This window comes from Cuculus canorus, chromosome 12 (assembly GCF_017976375.1).
Source record: "Cuculus canorus isolate bCucCan1 chromosome 12, bCucCan1.pri, whole genome shotgun sequence".
Classification (NCBI taxonomy): domain Eukaryota; kingdom Metazoa; phylum Chordata; class Aves; order Cuculiformes; family Cuculidae; genus Cuculus; species Cuculus canorus.
Genome location: NC_071412.1, coordinates 2,217,091 through 2,237,522, shown reverse-complemented (window position 1 = coordinate 2,237,522; position 20,432 = coordinate 2,217,091). Strand labels below are relative to the sequence as shown.

The 20,432-nt window shown below is 40.6% G+C and overlaps 1 protein-coding gene across 1 annotated transcript in view; it reads right to left on the bottom strand.

Annotated features, from left to right (window-relative positions):
• Positions 1-4,314: 4,314 nt before the first annotated feature.
• Positions 4,315-20,432, bottom strand: part of PRTG (protogenin) — a 94,494-nt gene continuing 78,376 nt past the window's right edge. The window contains exons 14-20 of the mRNA XM_054077805.1: positions 19,491-19,618; positions 18,538-18,708; positions 14,764-14,946; positions 13,458-13,578; positions 12,366-12,531; positions 11,438-11,542; positions 4,315-10,408 (exon numbers count right to left, since the gene is read on the bottom strand). Of these exons, the coding sequence (XP_053933780.1) occupies positions 10,019-10,408; positions 11,438-11,542; positions 12,366-12,531; positions 13,458-13,578; positions 14,764-14,946; positions 18,538-18,708; positions 19,491-19,618 (1,264 nt within the window). The 3' untranslated portion in view covers positions 4,315-10,018. The remainder of the gene's footprint in view (positions 10,409-11,437; positions 11,543-12,365; positions 12,532-13,457; positions 13,579-14,763; positions 14,947-18,537; positions 18,709-19,490; positions 19,619-20,432) is intronic.

Here is a 20,432-nt window from a genome sequence, read left to right as displayed (position 1 = left end):
AAACCTCTGAGCCCTTACAACGGCAGAAGTGGACTTACGGGTATTGGCTGCGATTCTAGGCTGGGCTACAAATAGTGTCGACTGTGCAGTTCTTCTGCACTGATTTTATCTTCCACGTATGTAGATCACAAAGCTAGAGATGCACTATATAAAAAATAAGAGGGTGCTTTCCTCTTTAATACAGTAATTTTCCTGTAAAGCGTTGTAAAAGCCAGTATCAGAATTCTTTCCTATTATGAACTAGAGGTCGTCTTCCTTTTGATTTTGCAGTGTTTTAATTGAAATACTTGAAACTCAAGCTTGGAGTTAACGTATCCTTTGAAGTTAGAAACCTTGATCTCGAGAGATTCATTCTGCCTTGACTGTGGGTTTTGTGTAAAGCAAAGCCAGATTGGTTTATTTTGGTAGAGACTGAGCAAGCTGTTACCGACTTTTAAATATTCAGGATCTATTCCAAAGTATGACGGTTGCTAACATGAAGGCTATAACTTTTAATGGAAATTAATTTTTTTAATTGTACAGTCTGTGCCGTAAACTGTCTCACTTCCAAATTCCACCGCAAGACCTGTCACGGGGAAGGCTATGAGCGAGTAGTTCGATGGGATTGTTTCGAGCTAGTGTGACCATAAACCACAAAAAGTGAGGAGGCAGCATATATTAAGCTCTGCCACTCCTCCCCTGGCGATAGCTTTCAGCAAACCTGAGGGGGTCATTTCCTAGACCAGCACACCGAAATGCAAATTGTTAAAGTGAGCTGTAGTGTGAGCAACACTTTTTTCCTGCTTTCATGCAGTGCAACTGCCTGGCAGATTAGCTTCTGCTCCTTTACTCATGAAAATATTTTTTCCCAGTGTACTGGCATGCAGATAAAAGGAAATTCAAAACCATTCTATTAACATGATCTCTGGGGAGTCCTCAGTCTATTTCCAGCTAAAGCAGAATCCAGCTTTTTGGGCACCGATTTAAAACTTCCCATGGAGCAGTATAATGGGAAACATATCTTCAGTCACCAACAGAAATTCACTTTCATCCTTCAAGACTGCAGATAATTACAGTATATAACGTTCCCTGGACCCACCAGGAATTCTGGTCAACTTCCAGTGATGCTCGAGCCATCTCTCCAGAGAAACCTTGAGGAATTTGGACCACTTTGCAGCCCTGCCAGGAAACCATCTCAGCTGGTATGGGCAGAAGTCTCTGGGAGAGCTGCTGGCACTCAGAGCCCCCAGCCCTCTGTGGGCAGCCAAGGGACAGCCTGGGGACCGGGACACGCTGCATCTCTCCCAGAAGCACAGCTAGACCCTGAATTGTTTGCATTTTCTATATATCTCCATGGCACATTCCTGTGTAAACAGGATTTAAATTATGAGTTTTAAATAAAGCTTACACTCCAGATTGTTACAAACAACGCGGTAACTTTGTTAAATCCCACTTTGTCCACCTGGGGCTCCAGCACGCACAGAAAGGAAGGTTCAAATCCCATCCTCTTCACTGTGTGGGGAGGAAAAGGTGAAGCCAAGCCTTAATACGTTTATTATAGAAAGAGTAGGACACTGCAACAGCAGCATTAGCACCTACAGCTTCTCTCTTACTGGCAGAGGAAACGCTGTGCTGCCCAGCACCAATCCCGAGGCCGCGAGTGCAGAGAAAGGCAAAGGGGAGGCAGGATTGGATGCACAGTGCCAACGTGTATTGGAAATAAGATACGGCACAGGTTAATCTTAGTGCTAACAAACACTTATGCATCCCCAAACAGAAAACCCAACTGGATTCAGAGAACTAACTTAAGGAATAAACCAAAGGAAAGCAGATGTCTTTTTTCATATATAACAAAATGCAAAGTTTGGCCTTAGTTGCAAAGGAGGTCCAACGGAGCTTCAGATTTGGGGGAGAACTGGGCCGGTTTTTGAGGTACATGTACCCAGTTCAAACCCTGGGGCAGCCAGTTCCTTTAACCCGTGGTGCTCTGCCAAACACAGGCACAGATTCTGCTGCTTAACAGAGATGCCAATTTTACCTCCCGAGTGAAAGCGTTGGGACTGGGAGAGGAATTAACCCCTAAAGAACTGCTGCTCACCTGCTGCACTGCAAGGGATGTTTCACATACTGCAATCCTGATGCATTGCCGCAAGTGCAGGTCGAGTCCTTTCCCTCCCTTCTCCTTGCTTGCTGTGGGCCTAGCAACTCGCAAAGCATGGCAGAAAGCTGGCTTTCATATTCCAAGGTATCGGTCCTTTTATCCAAAAATCAGAGAAGCAAAGACAGTAGATTTGAGGTCACCGATAAACTAAACGAACAGCAATGGTTGGGCTTGATGACCCAGTGGGTCCCTTCCAACCTGGTGGTTCTATGATTCTATGATTCTTTGATTTCAATAACGTGACCATTCAATGTCAGTGGCCCCCAGAGTGCACCCGGCCGAAGCTCAGGCGTGCACGGAGGGGGCAGACTGTAGGCAGGCAGCACGCCATCAGGTCACACGCCAGGGCTGTTTTAAAGCTTTCCTTTGCAATAATAATTCTTTGGAAGATGGGGCTTTACTCTTCGTTCATTGCTATTGAGAACGAGGACTCTGGACTATAAAATTTACCTGTACTGCCCAGCAGTAACATAATCAGGAACTGCAGCCGGTTCCTATTCTCACCTACAAAAAGAACAGCATCTTTGGTGGGCTGCACTGGTAGAGCAGGGCGTTCGTGTCACTGGGCAGTCCAAGACTGACTGCTCCCCAGCTACTCAAAATTCTTTATCTTTTAAAATGTAACTTATTGACGATATACAAGAAATACTCTGTTAAAATACTCCAGGATTTTTTCAGCATTGGTCTCAATTTTCTCAGTTGCCTCTGAATAAGAAAATTTCAGTATTTCTATATTTGGACATAAGGAATAAAGAATTATGGATGAGAGTTTGTTTTATAAATAGTCACCACAGCTGGTGCTCTAATACTCCCAGGGATAAACGTCGTGTAAGCTACCCAACTAGGCAGAACCGTTCTGTTATACAAACAGACTCTGCAGGTAAGAATAGCTGTGATTCATAAAGCAGCACGATGAGCCTTTTTGCATTTTCCTTTGTTTTCCGAGAATTCAGAAGGAAAGAGACATCGTGGTTTTACCCCAGAATCCAGGCAGCCCGACTCACCAGCACAAGGTGCTGCCAGAGCAGAGAGGCTCCTTTCTCCCTGGGGCACACCCAGCGCACCCCCCCTCTTCGGGATGCCGGTAAGCGGCAGGGTGCAGGGTGCATGCCTCATAGAGGGGCAAAACACCAAGTAAAAAACTTACTCGGTGGTTTCCTGGACCAAGAAGAAGGTTAGTGAACATTTCTTTCAAGTCTTCAATTCCCAATATTGTGATTTCAAAGCTCTCAAATACCTGTGAAATACCTTTTCTTTCCCATTAAGTGCATTCAGTGCCAGTGAAGAGTTTGTCTTTTAGGGAACAATCAGACGAAAAACCAAAGTGAAACCTACCCAAATATTGCAAGAGTTCAGATTCCATTGCTGTTCTGGTTTTATTCTCTCTAGAGACCCTGTAAACAACAGCAGTAATTACTGCGGTTTCATTTCCAGTGGTGCAAGATTTGCACGGGGACCACTACTCTAAATCCAAATTTGTACTCAAACTCTCTAAACCACCTGCCCAATTTCTCAGTTCCTTTCAAGTGGTAATCAGTAATCAACTTGCTCACAACAGAAATCTTTTAATCCCCACAGAACATAACTTCCTTGCTAATTTAACTTGACTTTCGCCTAGAACGTAGTTCTTCATAAAAATAGCAATTTGCCTTTGGACCAACAGCAACTACGTTTTCATAGTCTTGTCCGATGTCGAAATACCAGGTTCATCATTCAGCAAGTGTAGAAAAGCTGGGAAATAGTAGTGCAGCTTTGTCAGCAGCTTTCCAGACTTTTGAGAATGACTGCACCAAGAACCACATTTTCCACAATCCAATTAACCAAAACAGGGATCTTGCATGTGTGTTTGACAGCAGTGGGACACAAACAGGGGCCTGTGCCAGGTGGGAAACAATTCCAGGTACCCAAGTCAAACATCATTAGGTGTTTGGGAAAGTTCTATGAATTTCAGTGATAAAGGCACGTGCAGTTTACCTTCTACCTCTTTTTACAACTTTAAGTGCTGACATCTCCCTAACCGCTCAGCCTAAACCGAGGCACCGTATTTCTATCTTCTTTGTTTTGAGCCACTCTTCAGAGACACTGAAAATAAAAGTATTTATCAAGTAGCACTTTTACTAAGGAAAACTTTTATTTCAACTGTGCAATCAATCAGTATTTAGACAGCAGTTTCATAAACATTTGGCATTTAAACTTCTATTACTTTTTGGCATGACCTTGGGCTAGTATATAAACAACCCTGGAGGGCAAAAATGAACCAACACACTAGGTAACATTTACTAGAATGCTAGAAGAAGAAAAACAAATCCACATTATTAAACAAAATAGTTTTTAAAAGACATTAAAAAGTTACATTCAAATCAGGGCAAACATTAGCTTCCCTCACGCGATGGAATTCACAGAGCTGATCCCCTGAGACAAATATAAAATGAATACAATTCAGCTCCATCCTCCACCAGCCCAGTCGGCTGCCGCTGCCCTTGGAAGAAAATGGCACACAGAGTGAAAGGATCCAGACCACCACGGTGTGAGATACATACCTGGCTCCTACACTGGCAAGTCATTCACAACTTAAAAGAAAACAACAAAAAAAACCCAACCAATCAATCAAAAAGCAACATTGGTATAAGTCAGTTTTTCCTATACAGTCAGTCCTCACTGAATACACCCCAGGCAGGTGCAAGGTGGGTATATGCAACCACGAAAAGTCAGGAACTTCCAGGAGGAGCACGGCTCGCAGTGGAACCAGAGGACCCAACACAGCAAAACCTCAAGTACATGTTTACATCCCTTTGGAGTCAATTAGGACCAGTCTCGGTGTAAACCTAGGGGAATTCCAAAGAAATAAACTCGATTGCATCTGAGCCAAATTGAATCTGTGTTCTTTTCACCCGGTCCTCTATTAACAGAAAGCGATCTGGGTTCAGACTTGTGGTTTTTGAAACATGTTCCAAAATACACCATTACATTAAAAAAAGTATTTTAAATGATGTTATTATAGAAAGGCGCTCAGTATTTCCTACAGACAGTTAAATTCCTGCGCTTTAGAAATTACTTGCCGTTAGCAAAGCTGCAGTTGCAGCAATTAGCAAGCGTGTAACAATGGTTCAAGCTAAGAACTTTCCCAATTCCTGGCTGCAACTCTGCTTTCGGTGTTACCAGCGGAACTTCAATAAATGGATTGCTGCGAACCCCCACCAGTTACGCTTGTGCAGCTCTCTTATCAGCTGGTGCGAACGAGGTTTTTTGCTAAACATGGTATGTTTTACAAAACCTACAGACATTCCCCATGTTGGGAGATGGACTTTTTGTGTAACGAGTAAAATGAGCAAGAGCTCCTGGTCTAGGAGCTTACAGGTTTGCCCAGAGTAACTCATTATTGAGACTCAGCAGCCCACGGTCACTATTCTTGTGTACGCTCAGGTTGCAGCAAGCACTAAAACATTCAAGTTAATTTAGTTTGCAATGAAAAAGAGGTAAAGTGACTGGAAATATTCACCTATTTACTCCAGGCTGAGACGGGATGCACGGGGAGTCACGGGAGACTTCTGATACGTGGCAACTTGTTATCTTACAAAAATCCATTTGGCAATAGGGGTTTCAACCACATAAAAAATCTGCCCTTATCATAATACTGTGAAGATTTAAAAACCAAAGAACTGAATTTAGTCTGTCCAGATCATGCAAATTGAAATAAAAACTAATTCTCTTGTTGACTTAAAAGGCAACAGGATGAGGACCCCGAGTTGAATAAGGCAAACGAGAACTATCCTAAATGATTATCTAAAGCAAGAGAATAAAACCAAAGAGGCAATGAACTAGGAAGAATAACAAAAAACAGGTAGGAGAAATCTCTCAACACTCCTTTCTATTAAAAACTCATAAGTTATACAGGAAATGCAGAGCTAATATCAGGATTTATGAAGGGATATGCAGATTTTTCAAGTTTCTCTTACAAGAGCAGAGCTATTAAAAAAAAAATGGGTCAACTGATAGGCCCTGTTCTATGCAGTGTACACATTCCCACTCCTCCCAGAGAACTCCTGGAAGATGAGAATACTTTTTATTTGTTAGATATGAAGAAAGTACAGAAGCGTAAGTGTGGGCAGATTGAGCCTCCGATTTTGGATTCAGGTCCTGCAGAACAGGCATTGCTGTTGCAACTGAAGGTCAGAGTCCTCACGTGCAAACACGCTTTGTATGGTAAACCACTTTCAAGATTTCCTCTATCAGTTTTGCTGCTTTTCAAGTCACGTTAACTGTAACATTTCTTTCTTTTTAAATTACAAGGGTTGCATATACGCTCCTTACACCAGCCGTGGCTCCTTAGCTCTTAATACACTTCAACAAAATCAGTTCACATAGTGTAACACTAAATTCCACATTTATGTTCATCTTCCAGAACATATTTAGTAAAATTCATAATTGAAAAATGATAGATTTTTTTTTTCTCCAGGACCCAGTTTTCACAGTTATGACCAAGAAGAAAAAAATACTGGAAAACCTGAAACCATTCTGCCTGCTGCGTACCTGCCCGCTCTTTCTAGGCCAACAGAATGAACATTTACATATGAAAAACTGATTTCCTTAGACAGCCACAGGTCGGGCTTCTAAGAAAATCAATATCTGTAATATCATATCGATAATTACATGTGTTGGCTTCACGGATAGGAAGCATTTAAACTTCGAGCCCAGTTTCGCACTGTTACAGTCATGAAGGATTGATTCGGCTATTGAGTTCAATACAGAAAGTATCAATTTCTACACACTTTTTCTGGAGATTCCTTTGCTTATATTAGTGGAGTTTACAATCATAAGACAAATTTTCTCCCAAAAATCTTGTGATAGATTAGTAATAGGCCATGAATTTTGAGGAGAACATATTTTTTGTTCTGTAGTAATCACGACTATGTGAAAAAGCAAAAGGAAGCACGTGAATGTACACTGGGTTCTGGAGAAATATATTATATTTGGTTAACATAAAAATAAAGAAAGAGACAGAATAATTAATATCTAACTAAGCTTGCCTTTATGCTGAGGTAACTTTAAATATCTTTGGTTTTCTTTATTTGCTGATAAAAAGTACCTTAAAAAAACATCAAATGATGAGGAGAGTTCTGGATGCGCTGCTCTCTCGCACCCTGAATATTGACTATTGAACTTAGATCATCAAGATTAGACTGACAAATCGTATATGAAGTCTGTTTCTGTCAAATTATCCATGGGTTAAACTACAAAGTGGGTCTCTGGAAGAAAAAGTTTAGGACTTAAAGCATCTATCTGTAATGAAGGTCATAAAATGATATCTGATTATCAGTACTTACAGCAAACAAGTCTTTGGAGAAACAGTTACCGTCTGCATATCGGCTCTTTTGGAATGAAACTAACAGAAGAGGCTACTCTGAAAGACGAAGTGTGAAACTTCATGCTACAGTTACACATTCTTAATCTAGTTTTGATTATTTCACACTTTACCTAACTAGAAACAGTACTCTGCTGTACACTAAACATTCTGCCTGATGAGACCAAAAATAAATCTTTGGTGAAAAGGTTTGCTTTTTCTTCAGCAAGTAGATAAAAAAAACTGTTAAAAAATATTTTTCTTAATACTGTATTGTCGATCAACTACGTGCTGGAGAAAAAAATTACACTTGGAAGTCTTTGGAGATATCTGCTGGTATTATAATAATTTTCTTTAAAGGCTCTTGTAACAACAAGGTAGTTAAAATTGTAGAAGCATACGACTCATCTATGCAACCAACTACTACAATCAAGATGCCCTATTGGTTTTTTTGTTAGTAACTACGTATACAATAAAACATAATCAGCTCTTCAAACCTATAGCTTTTAACTAGTTCAATTATTTCTGGACAATATGCAGCTTCCTTCTCTTCTACAGAAAAGTCTTTGGTACAAGATTATTTTTAAAGCATTTGAATCAACACTGTTATGAAAAGGTGAACGTGTACTGTTTGGCTCGGAACTAGCAAACAGGTACAAGGCAAAGTACTACGGTAACGAGAGGCCGATTCGTCAACACAAACCAGACAGAAGGGTAGGGCTTATTGACAACGTCTGACCAGCTTTTGATACATAAGGAACAAAAGTGAGCCTGGCCTACCTTAATATCGATGCCTTGGCCCCAGTATAGTCAGAGGGAGTTCTGACAGACTCCAGTAGAGCCAGGAGCTCCTATGGCTGCTTGCTCACAACGTTACACTTGAAACGGTTTATAAAGTTAAAACATACGCCTAATCTTTTTTTTTTTTTTTTTTTTTTTAAAGTAAAAGAAGAGGAGGAGTGGAGAAGAGGACTGGATATAGATACAGGCAAGTGTATAACCTTGGATGACTCCAACCTCCTCCCTTCTCTTCCTCTCTCCTATTAAAAAAACAAAACATGATACCCTGTCAGTTTGCCCCACGTTTCCGTGAGGCAGCTCAAAAGTAAAACTGTTCCCTGAGTACAGGAAGAAACAACAACAACAACAAAAACCAAAAAAACCCACTAGAATAACTTTTAAAGGAGGTAGTATAAAACAGGAATTGCATGGGTTCAAGGCAGTAGCAGTACTCGCCTCTTTCAACAGACTCTTCAACTAAAGCTCTGGCTTTTTCATTTCTCATGGTCGCCTAATCAGAGTTTTAGATTGGCATGTGGGTAACGTCACTCCCTGAGCTAAAATTCCTGGCTAACAGCACACGAGGCGAAGGACGCAAACCCGTTCCTTGCCTAACAGCAGCTCTGAGACAATGCTAGCAGTGCTTATCAGCACTAAAAGCTGAGTAAAAGTGAACTATAAACTCATGATACAGTTTACTTATAACATTTAAGAAGCATTTAAGGCATCTTTCTGTACTCCGAAGCAACTTTATGAATACTAAAAAGGCATAAGGCAAATCAGTAATTTCCTAATATATAATGCAAGGCACCGTTGCTAAGAAGTACTGTGATACTGGAATACTTGACATTATTGCCTATTCCATGGATCTCTGGCAGAGCCAAACTGTTTGGAAATGCTGAATGCTTCTTCATTTTGCCATGCTTTCGAGCATTAACTGTCAAAAAAGGGGCAAGTTTTGTCACTGTGGGGAACCCAACACATCCCAGAGCCCTAAAGATATAGCGTACATCCTGTCAGCAGTTGCTGGCACGAGTTTCTGGGGGGAAGGCACTGTCCTAGGCTTACTGGGGTTATGAGAAATCAAGAGGTACAAAAGATTTCATGATTTCATGTGGCTGCATACCTGGAAGCACGAACGCCAGTTTTCCCTGTTTTTAACATCCTCTGTGTCAACCACATTAAATCATTACATTTTATACTCTGAGGTTTCCTTCGTTTTAAAGACAGAGCTTCAGCTAAACAATCTTGTTCCCCTACCTATACAACTCCCTAATGACTGAGTGCACGCACGTGCGTGCAAGCACACACAAACACACATATATTCTACACACAACTGAAAACAAACAGAAAAGAAACTCAAAATAAAACAACACTACTAGGAAGTATCATCAGTTCCATAGCTGAGACCAACTAGAACACAAATGAGGTAAAGCAGTCGTCATTCAGAGTTCACCTCTCGGCAAACTGAGGTAGATAGTCAGCAAAAGGGCCAACAGCCTTCCCTTTGCTCCAGTGACATATTTTTAACTTTAGTCAGAAATCTTCACTGTCCTTTCACATTTGTTGACCACCGAACATTCAAAATGAGTGAGTTTTAAAAAACAAACAAAACAAAACAAAACAAAAACATTCAACAGAAATATGGGATTGCCTGCGAGGTTAGTCAGGCTTTCCACAATAAAACTTTGGCTCCCTGTTCATTGTCCTTCGAACAGACATACACTGCAAGAATGTCTGGCGTGGCCCTAAGGATGTCAGTTTTGCACCGCAGAGTGTATCTGATGAGGCAAGGTAGGAGTCTGGTCAGTAGTAAATGGCAGAGGAGACTCTGTGCAGTTGCTTATGCCAGGGCTCGTCACCTTTGTACCCAAGTCACTGCTTACGAAAGGACTGGGAGTGGAAGGCGTGGCACTTGTCACAGAGGAGAGGTGTATCTCATCATTGGACTCCTGAGAAAATCTTCCAGAGTCACCAGTCTCGTGGCTCCCTTCGCTGTTGGCGGAATGCTCCGTGTCGGCGACAACACTGAATGGCATCTGGAAATTAGACTGCTGGTTGGGAGAGCCGGGGGAGTCATCCTCGCCGATCAGCACGGTGGTGCCTGGCTGATACAGGCACACCGCCTGGACAAATCTTCTCCGAGGCTACAAAAAAAGCAGAGAGGAAAAGGTTGTTCAGCCTCTGAAAAGCTGAGCCATAACTCGAATTTTTACTGCATTTCCTATCTCCCATTCCACCAGAGTGCCTCTAACTGCATCAGCTCGGAACAACGTGGGCTTTCCTACAGGAGCTTAAAAAAATCAGTCTCAAGTATTGCTCATACTTTTCCATGTTAGATGATATAATCCCTTCTAGCTAAGCATCGCTAATCAAGAATTATTTCACTGAAAAGACCTGAATAGTGTTTTAAAAATATACTTGGTAGAGCTGTCTCCCATCCCTTCACACATTCTTTAAGCATTACTCCTTGCATGGCAGCAAATATTTTGCTTATAGAAGTATCAGAAATATGCAGCTGCTTTGGGAAATATTTTGGAATATGAATTTACAACATGGATTTTGAGACTTCCTATTCTTTAAACATACAAGAGCACAACACGAGTTACAATTCAATGGCTTGTAGGTGTGAAATTGCATGAGAACAGATCCGGAGCCACAATTTCAGAAGCCAAACAGTTCTACTCAGATTCCCAGTTTCTTCAGTACTTTGGGTAAATCATTTAATTTTCCTCTTCTGGTTTCTCTTCAGCAAATAAAGTTTTAGCTGTCAGGGGAGGAGGGGATTTTTTAATGTTTTTATATTATTTTCATTTATAAATACATATTTAATTCGAATTTGTATTTCTGCAGTGTCTCTGTAGACATAGTACTGTAGATGCTATGCATACACACAGTACACAAGAAATCCTTTTGCTCATAGATAAAAGGGCACAAGCAAGAAAGCCATCAGTTAACTGTAAGAGTTACAACAACCGACAACTTGGGACAGAACGTGAAACTTCTGTAAGACTTTACCTACAAGTTAGAACACCATCAACCTTAACACGACTGAAACTATCCAATCAAAATTTATACCACTAATTATGCTTTTTCATAGAGAAAACTGTGCATCTTCCTTTGCAAATACAGGGTGTTACAGTAAAGACTGCATTTCTGCCTGTTAGACCAATTACCTCCTCTGTCTTCACCTTCTTAGTATCTTGGAAGAACAGCCACCTTTTCTTGCAGTTAGTCTTTGTGACAGGCCCATAGCTGTTAATAATCAGATCAGATCCCCCCTGCAGCAGAGGGAGACACACACACACAGAGACATTTATTTCAACAAATTAAATTTCTAAGATATTTGAAAATATTTTTCTATTCCTACCTACTGGCTCCCTACTGAAAAGGCAGGCAAACGAAGTCTTAGCGCTCAGTCACTTTTTTGTGATCTGGTATTCCTCTACTGCCTTAGAAAAGTCAAAACCAGAGCTGGTGTCCATTTCCATTTCCCAGCTCCTGCATCTACCCCCAGGGAGCAGCTCCATTCCAGAGCGGCCCTAAGGCAGTATGGTCTGTGTGTGGAAGTAAGGTCAACACGGTTTTGTCACACTGGACTTTGGGACTGTGAGATTCTACATATCCACTAATACATCTCACCATCTAGAATTTATAATTTGACCAAATAGGAGTTTATAAAATATAATGCTGTCTTCCCAGTAAATATACAGAAAAATAATGTGTTTTTTAATACCGGTTTTGTGTCATACTTGAGTAGATTGTGCAGAGGTGCTTACTGAACTAGGTGCTGACAAGGACTCTCTCACCTATCTCCTTGGACTAGCAGAGGCCACCTGGTAGCCCCAAGTCTGTGAAGCTTTTATCTTTTGATCCTGTGCCAGAGCCAAACTCTGCAAGGACAAGTGTATTGAATCGGATTCTCTGGCTGTACTTTAAGATGACTCTTGACTCCCCGGATTGCCAAACCTGTGCTTGTCCCATTAAAATAAGGGGCTGTGCATTTGTAGTGTTCATATTTCACTTGTAACGAAGACTCAGATGTTAGAGCAATGAGTTCTAAAGAAAGATTCCCATGTGGGGAATGAGTAACGCTCGCAGTACCTTAGCATCGATGAAGCTGTTTCCCACTATCATTGGCAATAAGGATTCTTCATTCTCTGCAATTCCTTCAATACTCTTCTCCACCTCATTAGCACTGGCTAATGAGATGCTGGTATGTGACAGCTGGTCAGTGCTTTGCTGCACAGGTTTAGGAGCAGATGTTTTCCTATACAACGTTAAGCAGGAATAAAAATGACCCACAGGAAGAAAATTTAAAAAAAAAATAAAATCAAGGATAAACTTTGAAGCTATTCTTAATCAAGTAATATTGATATATTCTTGGCATTTTCATTTTGTTATATGATACTCCTAACTCTCATGGAATTTTAATGTTATTCCTTGTGATAAAAATAACATCTGCTTCCAGTAATCATACACAGTAGGCTATAAGCTTACAAGCGGACAAGAATTGTCATCATCAGTAATACTACTCAGAGGAAGCAACCACTAATGATAATAAGACCTTTCTCCAATGCTACACAGAGACTGTCTCCCAATCCATCTTTCTTCCTGCATGTATGCTAAAACATCCTTGTTACTAAAATACACTTTGAGACAGTTTTTTAATTGACTATTTCAAGTAACTTATATTTGTTCTGATCCCAAAGTTACGGGCAGAATCACTTGGCCAGTTTGTGCCCCACCGCAGCTGATGACAAGACAGACAGATGGTGGCTTGCAACACCGCAAATGAACTGCAGCGTGGAACCGCTTTATGGCAGAAGTCCTCATGTCCAGCAACACCAGAGCGTTAAAGCCTTGCAAACCAGGTCTGTGCCGGCTGGAGGGTTGAGCAGGAGGAGCAGATGCCGTAAAGCAGTGCACTTATCTGACTCAAAAGGGTTTTTTTTTATTTGGAAACATGCCTCATACTTAGTTGTCAAAGCACCACTGACTCATTCTGTAGGTTCTTCCTTCTTTTCATTGGAGAAGAGACTCAGGTAAAGCAGGAAGAGCCAACAAAGTGCTTGGTGTCCACTGCTGGTAGGAATAGGTGAAGAGACTTCAGAGAACTTAACACTCTTGGAGAAGAAGGCATGTCCTGAGAATTAGTGCACTGAGAAAGCTCAGCCTCCAAGAAGTTAAACGTACCTGGCTTTACTGCGATAAATTAAGATCAGGATGCAGATAAGGATGCAGGTCAAGGCTATGCAAACCCCAACAACAATGCCAGTCATTGATTTCTGGTCCAGGTGGTAATAGTCAGAATAAGCTAGAGCGAAAAAGAATATAGAAGGCCTCAGTAACTAAGAAGAGTTACCCCCTGCTCCCTGTCAGAAAATTAATAGTGTTACAGTCACAACGCAGAGACGAACACTTCCTTTTAATGAGTTTTCCAGACCTTCTGTATCACACATTTTGACACTTTTGAAAACAGAATTTGTAGCCCAAACAGTCTGGTGTATGCAGTCCTGGTGTGGGAGGGGAAGAAAGGACTGACCCACATCCCAGCCTCTTCAGTGACCTACAACATGGAACCGAGCACCTCTCTCCAACCCCTTCCTGGCAGGTTGCTACTAAACAACAAAAGGAAAAGGCTTGGAGAATTCCAGCCACCGTCACCTAGGATGGTTCACTTTGGTTTATGCTTTGACATCATGTATCTGCCAAACTAACCTTCAGAGCACGACTGTTTGCTTATTCAGACCTAAAATACAAATTAATTCCAGAAAGGGAGAAAATCTGAGAGAAAAATCCCTGTGTTTTAATCACAATTCAATGCGTAGCAACAAGGAAAGGTTCATGTGTCTGGATAATTAATAGCTTTTAACTCCCCAAATAGCTTTAAAATCTGTAACAAGTCACCAAGATACATCCTCTTCTGTGTCAGACAAAGACAATGTGTTCGTCCATTCTTATGGGGAAACCCCTAATGATACCTTGATTTCCACAAGGTAACACAAAGCTTTTCCCTGCAGGTGGGAGAGCTGCAGCTGGGGCTGACTTCTTCGATGAAAATATATGCTGGTATTATGGCTGCCTGACAGGTTGATTTGGGATGCTGGAATACCAAAAACCAGCAAATCTCAGACACATTTGAGATGCCACCTCATCTCTGCTGGGCTCTGTGGTTCTAACTGACCCAAGTGGCCTCTCAAGCCAAATAAAGGACTTAACAGAAGTGCCTTCAAAGAGTGGCTGCAAAGCTGATATTATATAAAAAAGAGTTAATGTATTCTCATTTGAAAGGCAAACTTCCAAAAGAATTAAATCAGTCCTGAGTTGAACTGAGGTAAAAATCCCCAAATGGTTTCATTCAGAAGAAAATATGACACTCTTAGGACTGCCTCACAGAAAACAGAATGGTTTACCCAGAAAGCTAAACAAGCTAAATCAAACAGGGATCTTTTTTCCTGGTACTTGTGACAGCAGTAGTCAAAACATTTTGACTATTTACTTGCGGAATCTCCTGAATCCAAGCGTTTAGGTCTCTGATTAGACTCCGACGTCTCCTTTGGCAGGACGGCAAGTTCTACCGCATTCGAGAAGGGTCCTTCGCCCACTTCATTGGAGGCTGCTATTTTGACCAAGTAGACATTTCCTGCTACAAGGTTTTCCAGCAAGGCCATGGTCATTGCTCCTATGAAAAGAGTTAAAAACCAGTTCCAATTAGACAGAATCTGTGGGAACAGACAGATTTAGACACTGGGGCCCACACTTTCTTTCCAATACCACGTTTGTTGTTTGAGGACTGCGATCACATCTGTATGTTCTATCCTGCAGACACAGGGTGCAAAATGAAAACTGGGGTTGCCTGCTTGCCCCTTCTGTCCTTTCTCTCCGTACTGCTCGAGAACAGCACACTGAAGCACCAGTACAGTTCAAAACAAAGAGTTGATTATTGGCTGTGATACACAGCATACTAAACCTAAACCCAGCACTCCCTGCATTTCAATGTGATGGCATTTATGTTGTGATAATATCTGTGAGGAGATGCTCCAAGCATTAACCAGACTTTCAGGCAGAGAAAGCAGACTGTTAAATCCCTCTCACATACTAATCCACGTGTTTCTCTTCCATGGATCCACTGCACTATGAATGTGAATGAAAACTGTCATAAAATAGTTCAGGTTCAGTTAATCACATTTCAGGTCTAGCTGGTAAAGTGAACAGACAGATAAGAGCACATTATACCATGCTTTTAAAATAAAATTAAAACCTATTTAGACCTGTGTCGGCTTCCTCGATTACTGCGCATCTAAGCTGTACTACTTTAATGTTATAGAAAATGTGTCTCTCACATGCTAAGGATTCATTTCCTAAAGTCCCTGAAGGCAGCAAAACCAGATTAAGAACACAAATAGAATTCACTTGCATCGTCCTTAGACAGGGAAGACTCGTATCACAGTCAATAAGAGCTTTGCCTATCCAGAGACTGCAGACTGCTGCTTAAAATTCAGCTCTTCTCTAAAATGCTCATCTTTCTTCCTAACATAGAAATATATTGCTTTTCTTTCCCTAAACAGTGGCATTTACAGGACCAAATCTATCCCTTGTTCTCTTTCACATATTCCATTGACTTTTTCAGACATAAGTCTAAATTTCGACCTTTCAAATCAGTTCCAGAAGTCAGAATTTATAGTATCACAGGAGCGTATAAAATATAAGGTTGTTGTGTTGACAGAAAAGATTATACATTTGGCAAAAGGGAAGCTACTTCAAAAGCTATTTCTACTCTTCCATAAAAAACACCCATTAGCTGAAAGCATTTGAAGTAAAATGCGAGGTATCTGTAACCAAAGGAGCGGTAATATTTAGCACCAGCAAGGGCGAAAGGTCATGTTTCGGTATCTCGGGCTCTTTCTCACCAGCTCCTTTCAAATCTGGTGCATTGCCAGAGGAAGCACTTTGTACCCATTTACTGCACACCAAGCGTGTAAAGGCTGTAACTTCTGATCCACTTGAGGAGAACCAGGGAGGTGGCTGAAAGATAACCCACATCCCAAACGAGCAACAAACTGCAGTTTTATTTTCTAATTCTGCCATAGCTAACACAAGCTCAGTCCAATTACAAGGTTTTGGTTTTTAGTGCGGTGGATTGGGAGAAATTTGCAAGCGTGAACTAAAGCCCACGCGAGGACTTTATGAAGAGAAAGGATTGGTTTGTGGTTTTTTTGTTTTGGTGTGGTGTGGGGGGTTAACTTTTCTATTTGGAGGAATGGGAGAGGAATGGGGTTAAGATTCTAAAATCTTCTGCAGAATAAGTTTAGTGTCAAGACAAAACAATGCTATTTATTGCAAAGAATCTTATTCGATCTTATTAGAATAAGTGCATTAAAACCCCCACATCCTGCTTCTACCTCAAATTACCTATGAAAGGACCGTCACAGGACTATCACAGTATTTGTCCATTTTACTTCTACACACTCATTTTCTTTCACAGGCCTTTTCATCTGTACTTTAATGAAGAGAACTACAGGTTGTCCTAATGTGCCAAGATGCCCAAATTCCATGACCCCAATATATATCTTGCAAAACACAAAATCAGTGACTCTAAAATCAGTGGACGTAGTAATACACCGAGATGTACAGGTCTTCATTTGCTTATTCCCTCCAACACTTTCAGTATAGAAACACAGGAAAACGTTTATTGTTATTGCCATCGCCTCATCCAAAATATCTACTTGAGATGCTGCTCAAGTTTCAGTCATGGCTGAGCTGAAGAAAATACCTAAAAGCAATTCAGCCACTTTGCTGCATGCAACAAATACAGCATATCATCACCAAAGTGACAGGATTTATTCTTCAAATATAAGCTCTCTGTGAATTTAAATCTGTTGTGTTTTTAATGAGTAAAAATTAATATTAAATTTGTCCTATAATATTACAACGTCACATCACTGTTCGTTTCAAAAATTTAATGTGACAACTTTATATCACTGTTTCCTTTGAACAGTTTTAATAATTAAACCCCATGGTTTTAACCCTTAGTTAGACCTCATTGATATTTAAGAGACTGGTTATTTTTTGTGAATTTTGCTTAAGATTAATAGTCACTTAACTGTTATTCTCCACAGCCGCCCATTCTGTTTGAGGCCAGCCCGACAAATACCATTCTGCTCCAGCACAGACAAAGCGGCGCTGCCACCTTTCAAAACCGCTGCTGGTCCTTCTTCGTCTCTTCAGGAGCAGCACAAAGGACAAGCACCATCTTTGACCTAAAATAGGTCATTGATGGCGAAACCAATTGTCCTCTGCGAGTGCAGCCATCAAGTTTTATGAATTTTCTCTGCAGAAACCTTAAACCCTTGCTCTCTGCTGATAACTAAGCTTTCAGCCACGAAACAACACAGAACAACCAAACTCTTCCTGGGCAATCCTAACAAATAAGCTACGCAAGCACATGACTTTACTCTGTAATACTGAGCGTCCCCTTTCCGGTTTAATACATTATCAGAACATTATCTATTCTGAACTGTCTAAGTCTATTTTTTGTTGGTATTTTAAGTTGGTATTTTGAATACCAACTGAATGCTAAATGCCTTTTTCTTTTTTTCTAGCTATAGCAGAAATCTGTTCTTGATGTAGCTCTTGAAAATCGTAGCAGTGTTCTGGAAGCATCTATAAAAATTTAGCCTATATTTGCATCTAATCTCAAAGATGTGACTGCAGTCCATATTACCACACCTGAGTTACTGTTAGATTAGCTAACTGGGCTCAGCAGTGGAAGAGAGCCAGAGGGCTAAATTGAATTTGCAGAGCAATTTACTGAGAGTAGGGGAAAGTTCATTAAGCAAACTGAGCTAACTGGATTGGCAGTGATCAAAAGAAACACATAAACCCACACAGACACATTTATTTACTTCTAGAGAGCAAGGCCAATCAGAGACATCAGACCTGAAAGAGTGCATTTACAAAATGAAATCATCACAATCGTGCTAAAACAGAAATACGATGGATAGAATTGGATTGATGAGATATTTTGGTTCACGTGCATGCACTAAGCTCCAAGACCACACAGCGCCCCTCCCCACTCACCTTCTGAGTATTAATTGGTTTTTAATACATTTTCATCACAACCATGGGAATAATTCTAAAGTAATTATAACTTTTATGAGAACATTTATATGAATTTCTTTCTTACCGTTGTCGGAGGGAGCTGAAAGTAACAAAGCATGTTATAAGTAGCATCATTGTTCATCCAGTTCCTAGGTTTACGATTTTAGTTTACCTTCTCTGTGCAACACTTGCCATTCCCCAGCGATCCAAGACTTCCTGGATGCATAGAGGATAGTATATCGTGTAACAACAGTTTCAGGACCATCAGGTGGCTTCCAGGAAACCAAAGCAGTATCATCCTCTATCAAAGTCACCTTCACTCCTACTGGAGGGCCAGATGGTGCTGTGAGAACAGTAGCACAATGCTATTAGGCTAACCTAATTTACATGTAATTAAATTGCTCTGAAAGAAACTGATGTGCAGACCTAATGGCTACTGCTACGTCCCAGATGAACAACATATAAAAACCCCACATACTCACAGCTCCCCTAGAGAAATTTTCTCTTTATCTCTGACCTGGTCAATAGCTTAGATCTTGTAAAAGCTAGTTTCATATTTTTCCTTCAAGTCCAGAAGGAAACAATTACTGACAAAAAAGATCACATCATTACCTTGGGAACAGGTACATCCCAAGCATCGCAGAGAACATGAAACTGAAGTTCTTGATTTTCACTGACCAAGCTGACAGAAAAGTAAACCAGTAGCTACGGTGGTAGATGTGCAATATTCTTCCAGTTTCTAAAACTGGGTTTAAAAATATGTTTTAATAATGCCTACGAATCAGCCCTGCCTCTTCAATATATATATATTTTAATTTCTTTATTCAAGTTATTTTCATTCAGTGGTTGCTAGTGGTGTGAGTATATTACATTTTATACAAAAATCATTGCTAGATTTAGAGAGATTTTGAAAAGAAGAATTTCACAGTTCCAAAACATGGATCTTCCTGACAGCATTTTTCTATTCTCACTGAGAAGAACGGTACCTGTATCTCAGAGGAAAGTATTTCTTCTCTTCTACAGACAGCTCAAAATTAATAATTAATTAAAAGCAATTTTTCAGGCCATTTAGTTTACAAAGTTTTCTTCTTAGAACCATGCGGTCCTTTCCTCGTCATTCCTTACCTTCTGGAAGGGTAGTATGATAGACTACTGGACTCCAGGGACTGGAGAGTTGGTCCACATGCAGCCGAACTGCAAACTCATACATGGTTTTTGGCTCAAGACCTTGAACTAACATGTGAGTGTCCGACCTATACAGATGAAGGAATAAAATAAATTTAACAGCAGCAATCGGCTCAAATATCCCAAATTCAAAAGCTCTTACTCACTATGAGCAGATTCTCACTGTCAGTTCAACACAAGACAAACCAGTTCAAGTCCAATCACATGGTCCATCTGTGTTACCCACATAAAAATGCGATCGTACTAACCGTGGAGCTCTCTGGAGGACGTGATGGCTGCTGTCAGTTGACTTGAACTCAAGTTTTACTAAAGGGTGTTTGGACAGCTGATGTGCAAGCAAGTCCAAGAATATTATCACCCAGATCACTAGTAGGTACCCCAAACTCAAGCCTTTCCACATTCGTCCATGGGACTCTACGCTTCCAAGCTGGAGTAACACTTAAAACTCCAACCAGCACCACAACTAAAAGGGACATGCTGTTGGCTCCACCTGCTTTTCCTGGATCCTCTTCTCATTCCACAGAACAGACACAGCCTACGTGTACAACTTCCCCTTCTACTTATGGCCTCTCTCACCTCAATTCTCTGAAGAATATGAATGTTCCCTACTCATCTCATAGTCACGTTTTGTAATTTATTCATTGTAAAAATTATTATATTAATTCTAATATTGCAATTTACTATTTGATCACAAAGTTAGTTGTAGACATTCTGTTTTATTTTGATTCTGGGGGCAGGGGGAAAGCTTTCATATACGCCAGTATTAATTCTGGTTGAAAACATCCAAGTTGAGATTAAATTTCAGTTGAAAATGGTGTTACTCTACAGATATTGCCTTATTAAATCTCATTTAGTATTTTCATCCTCCATACTGCAAAGGCA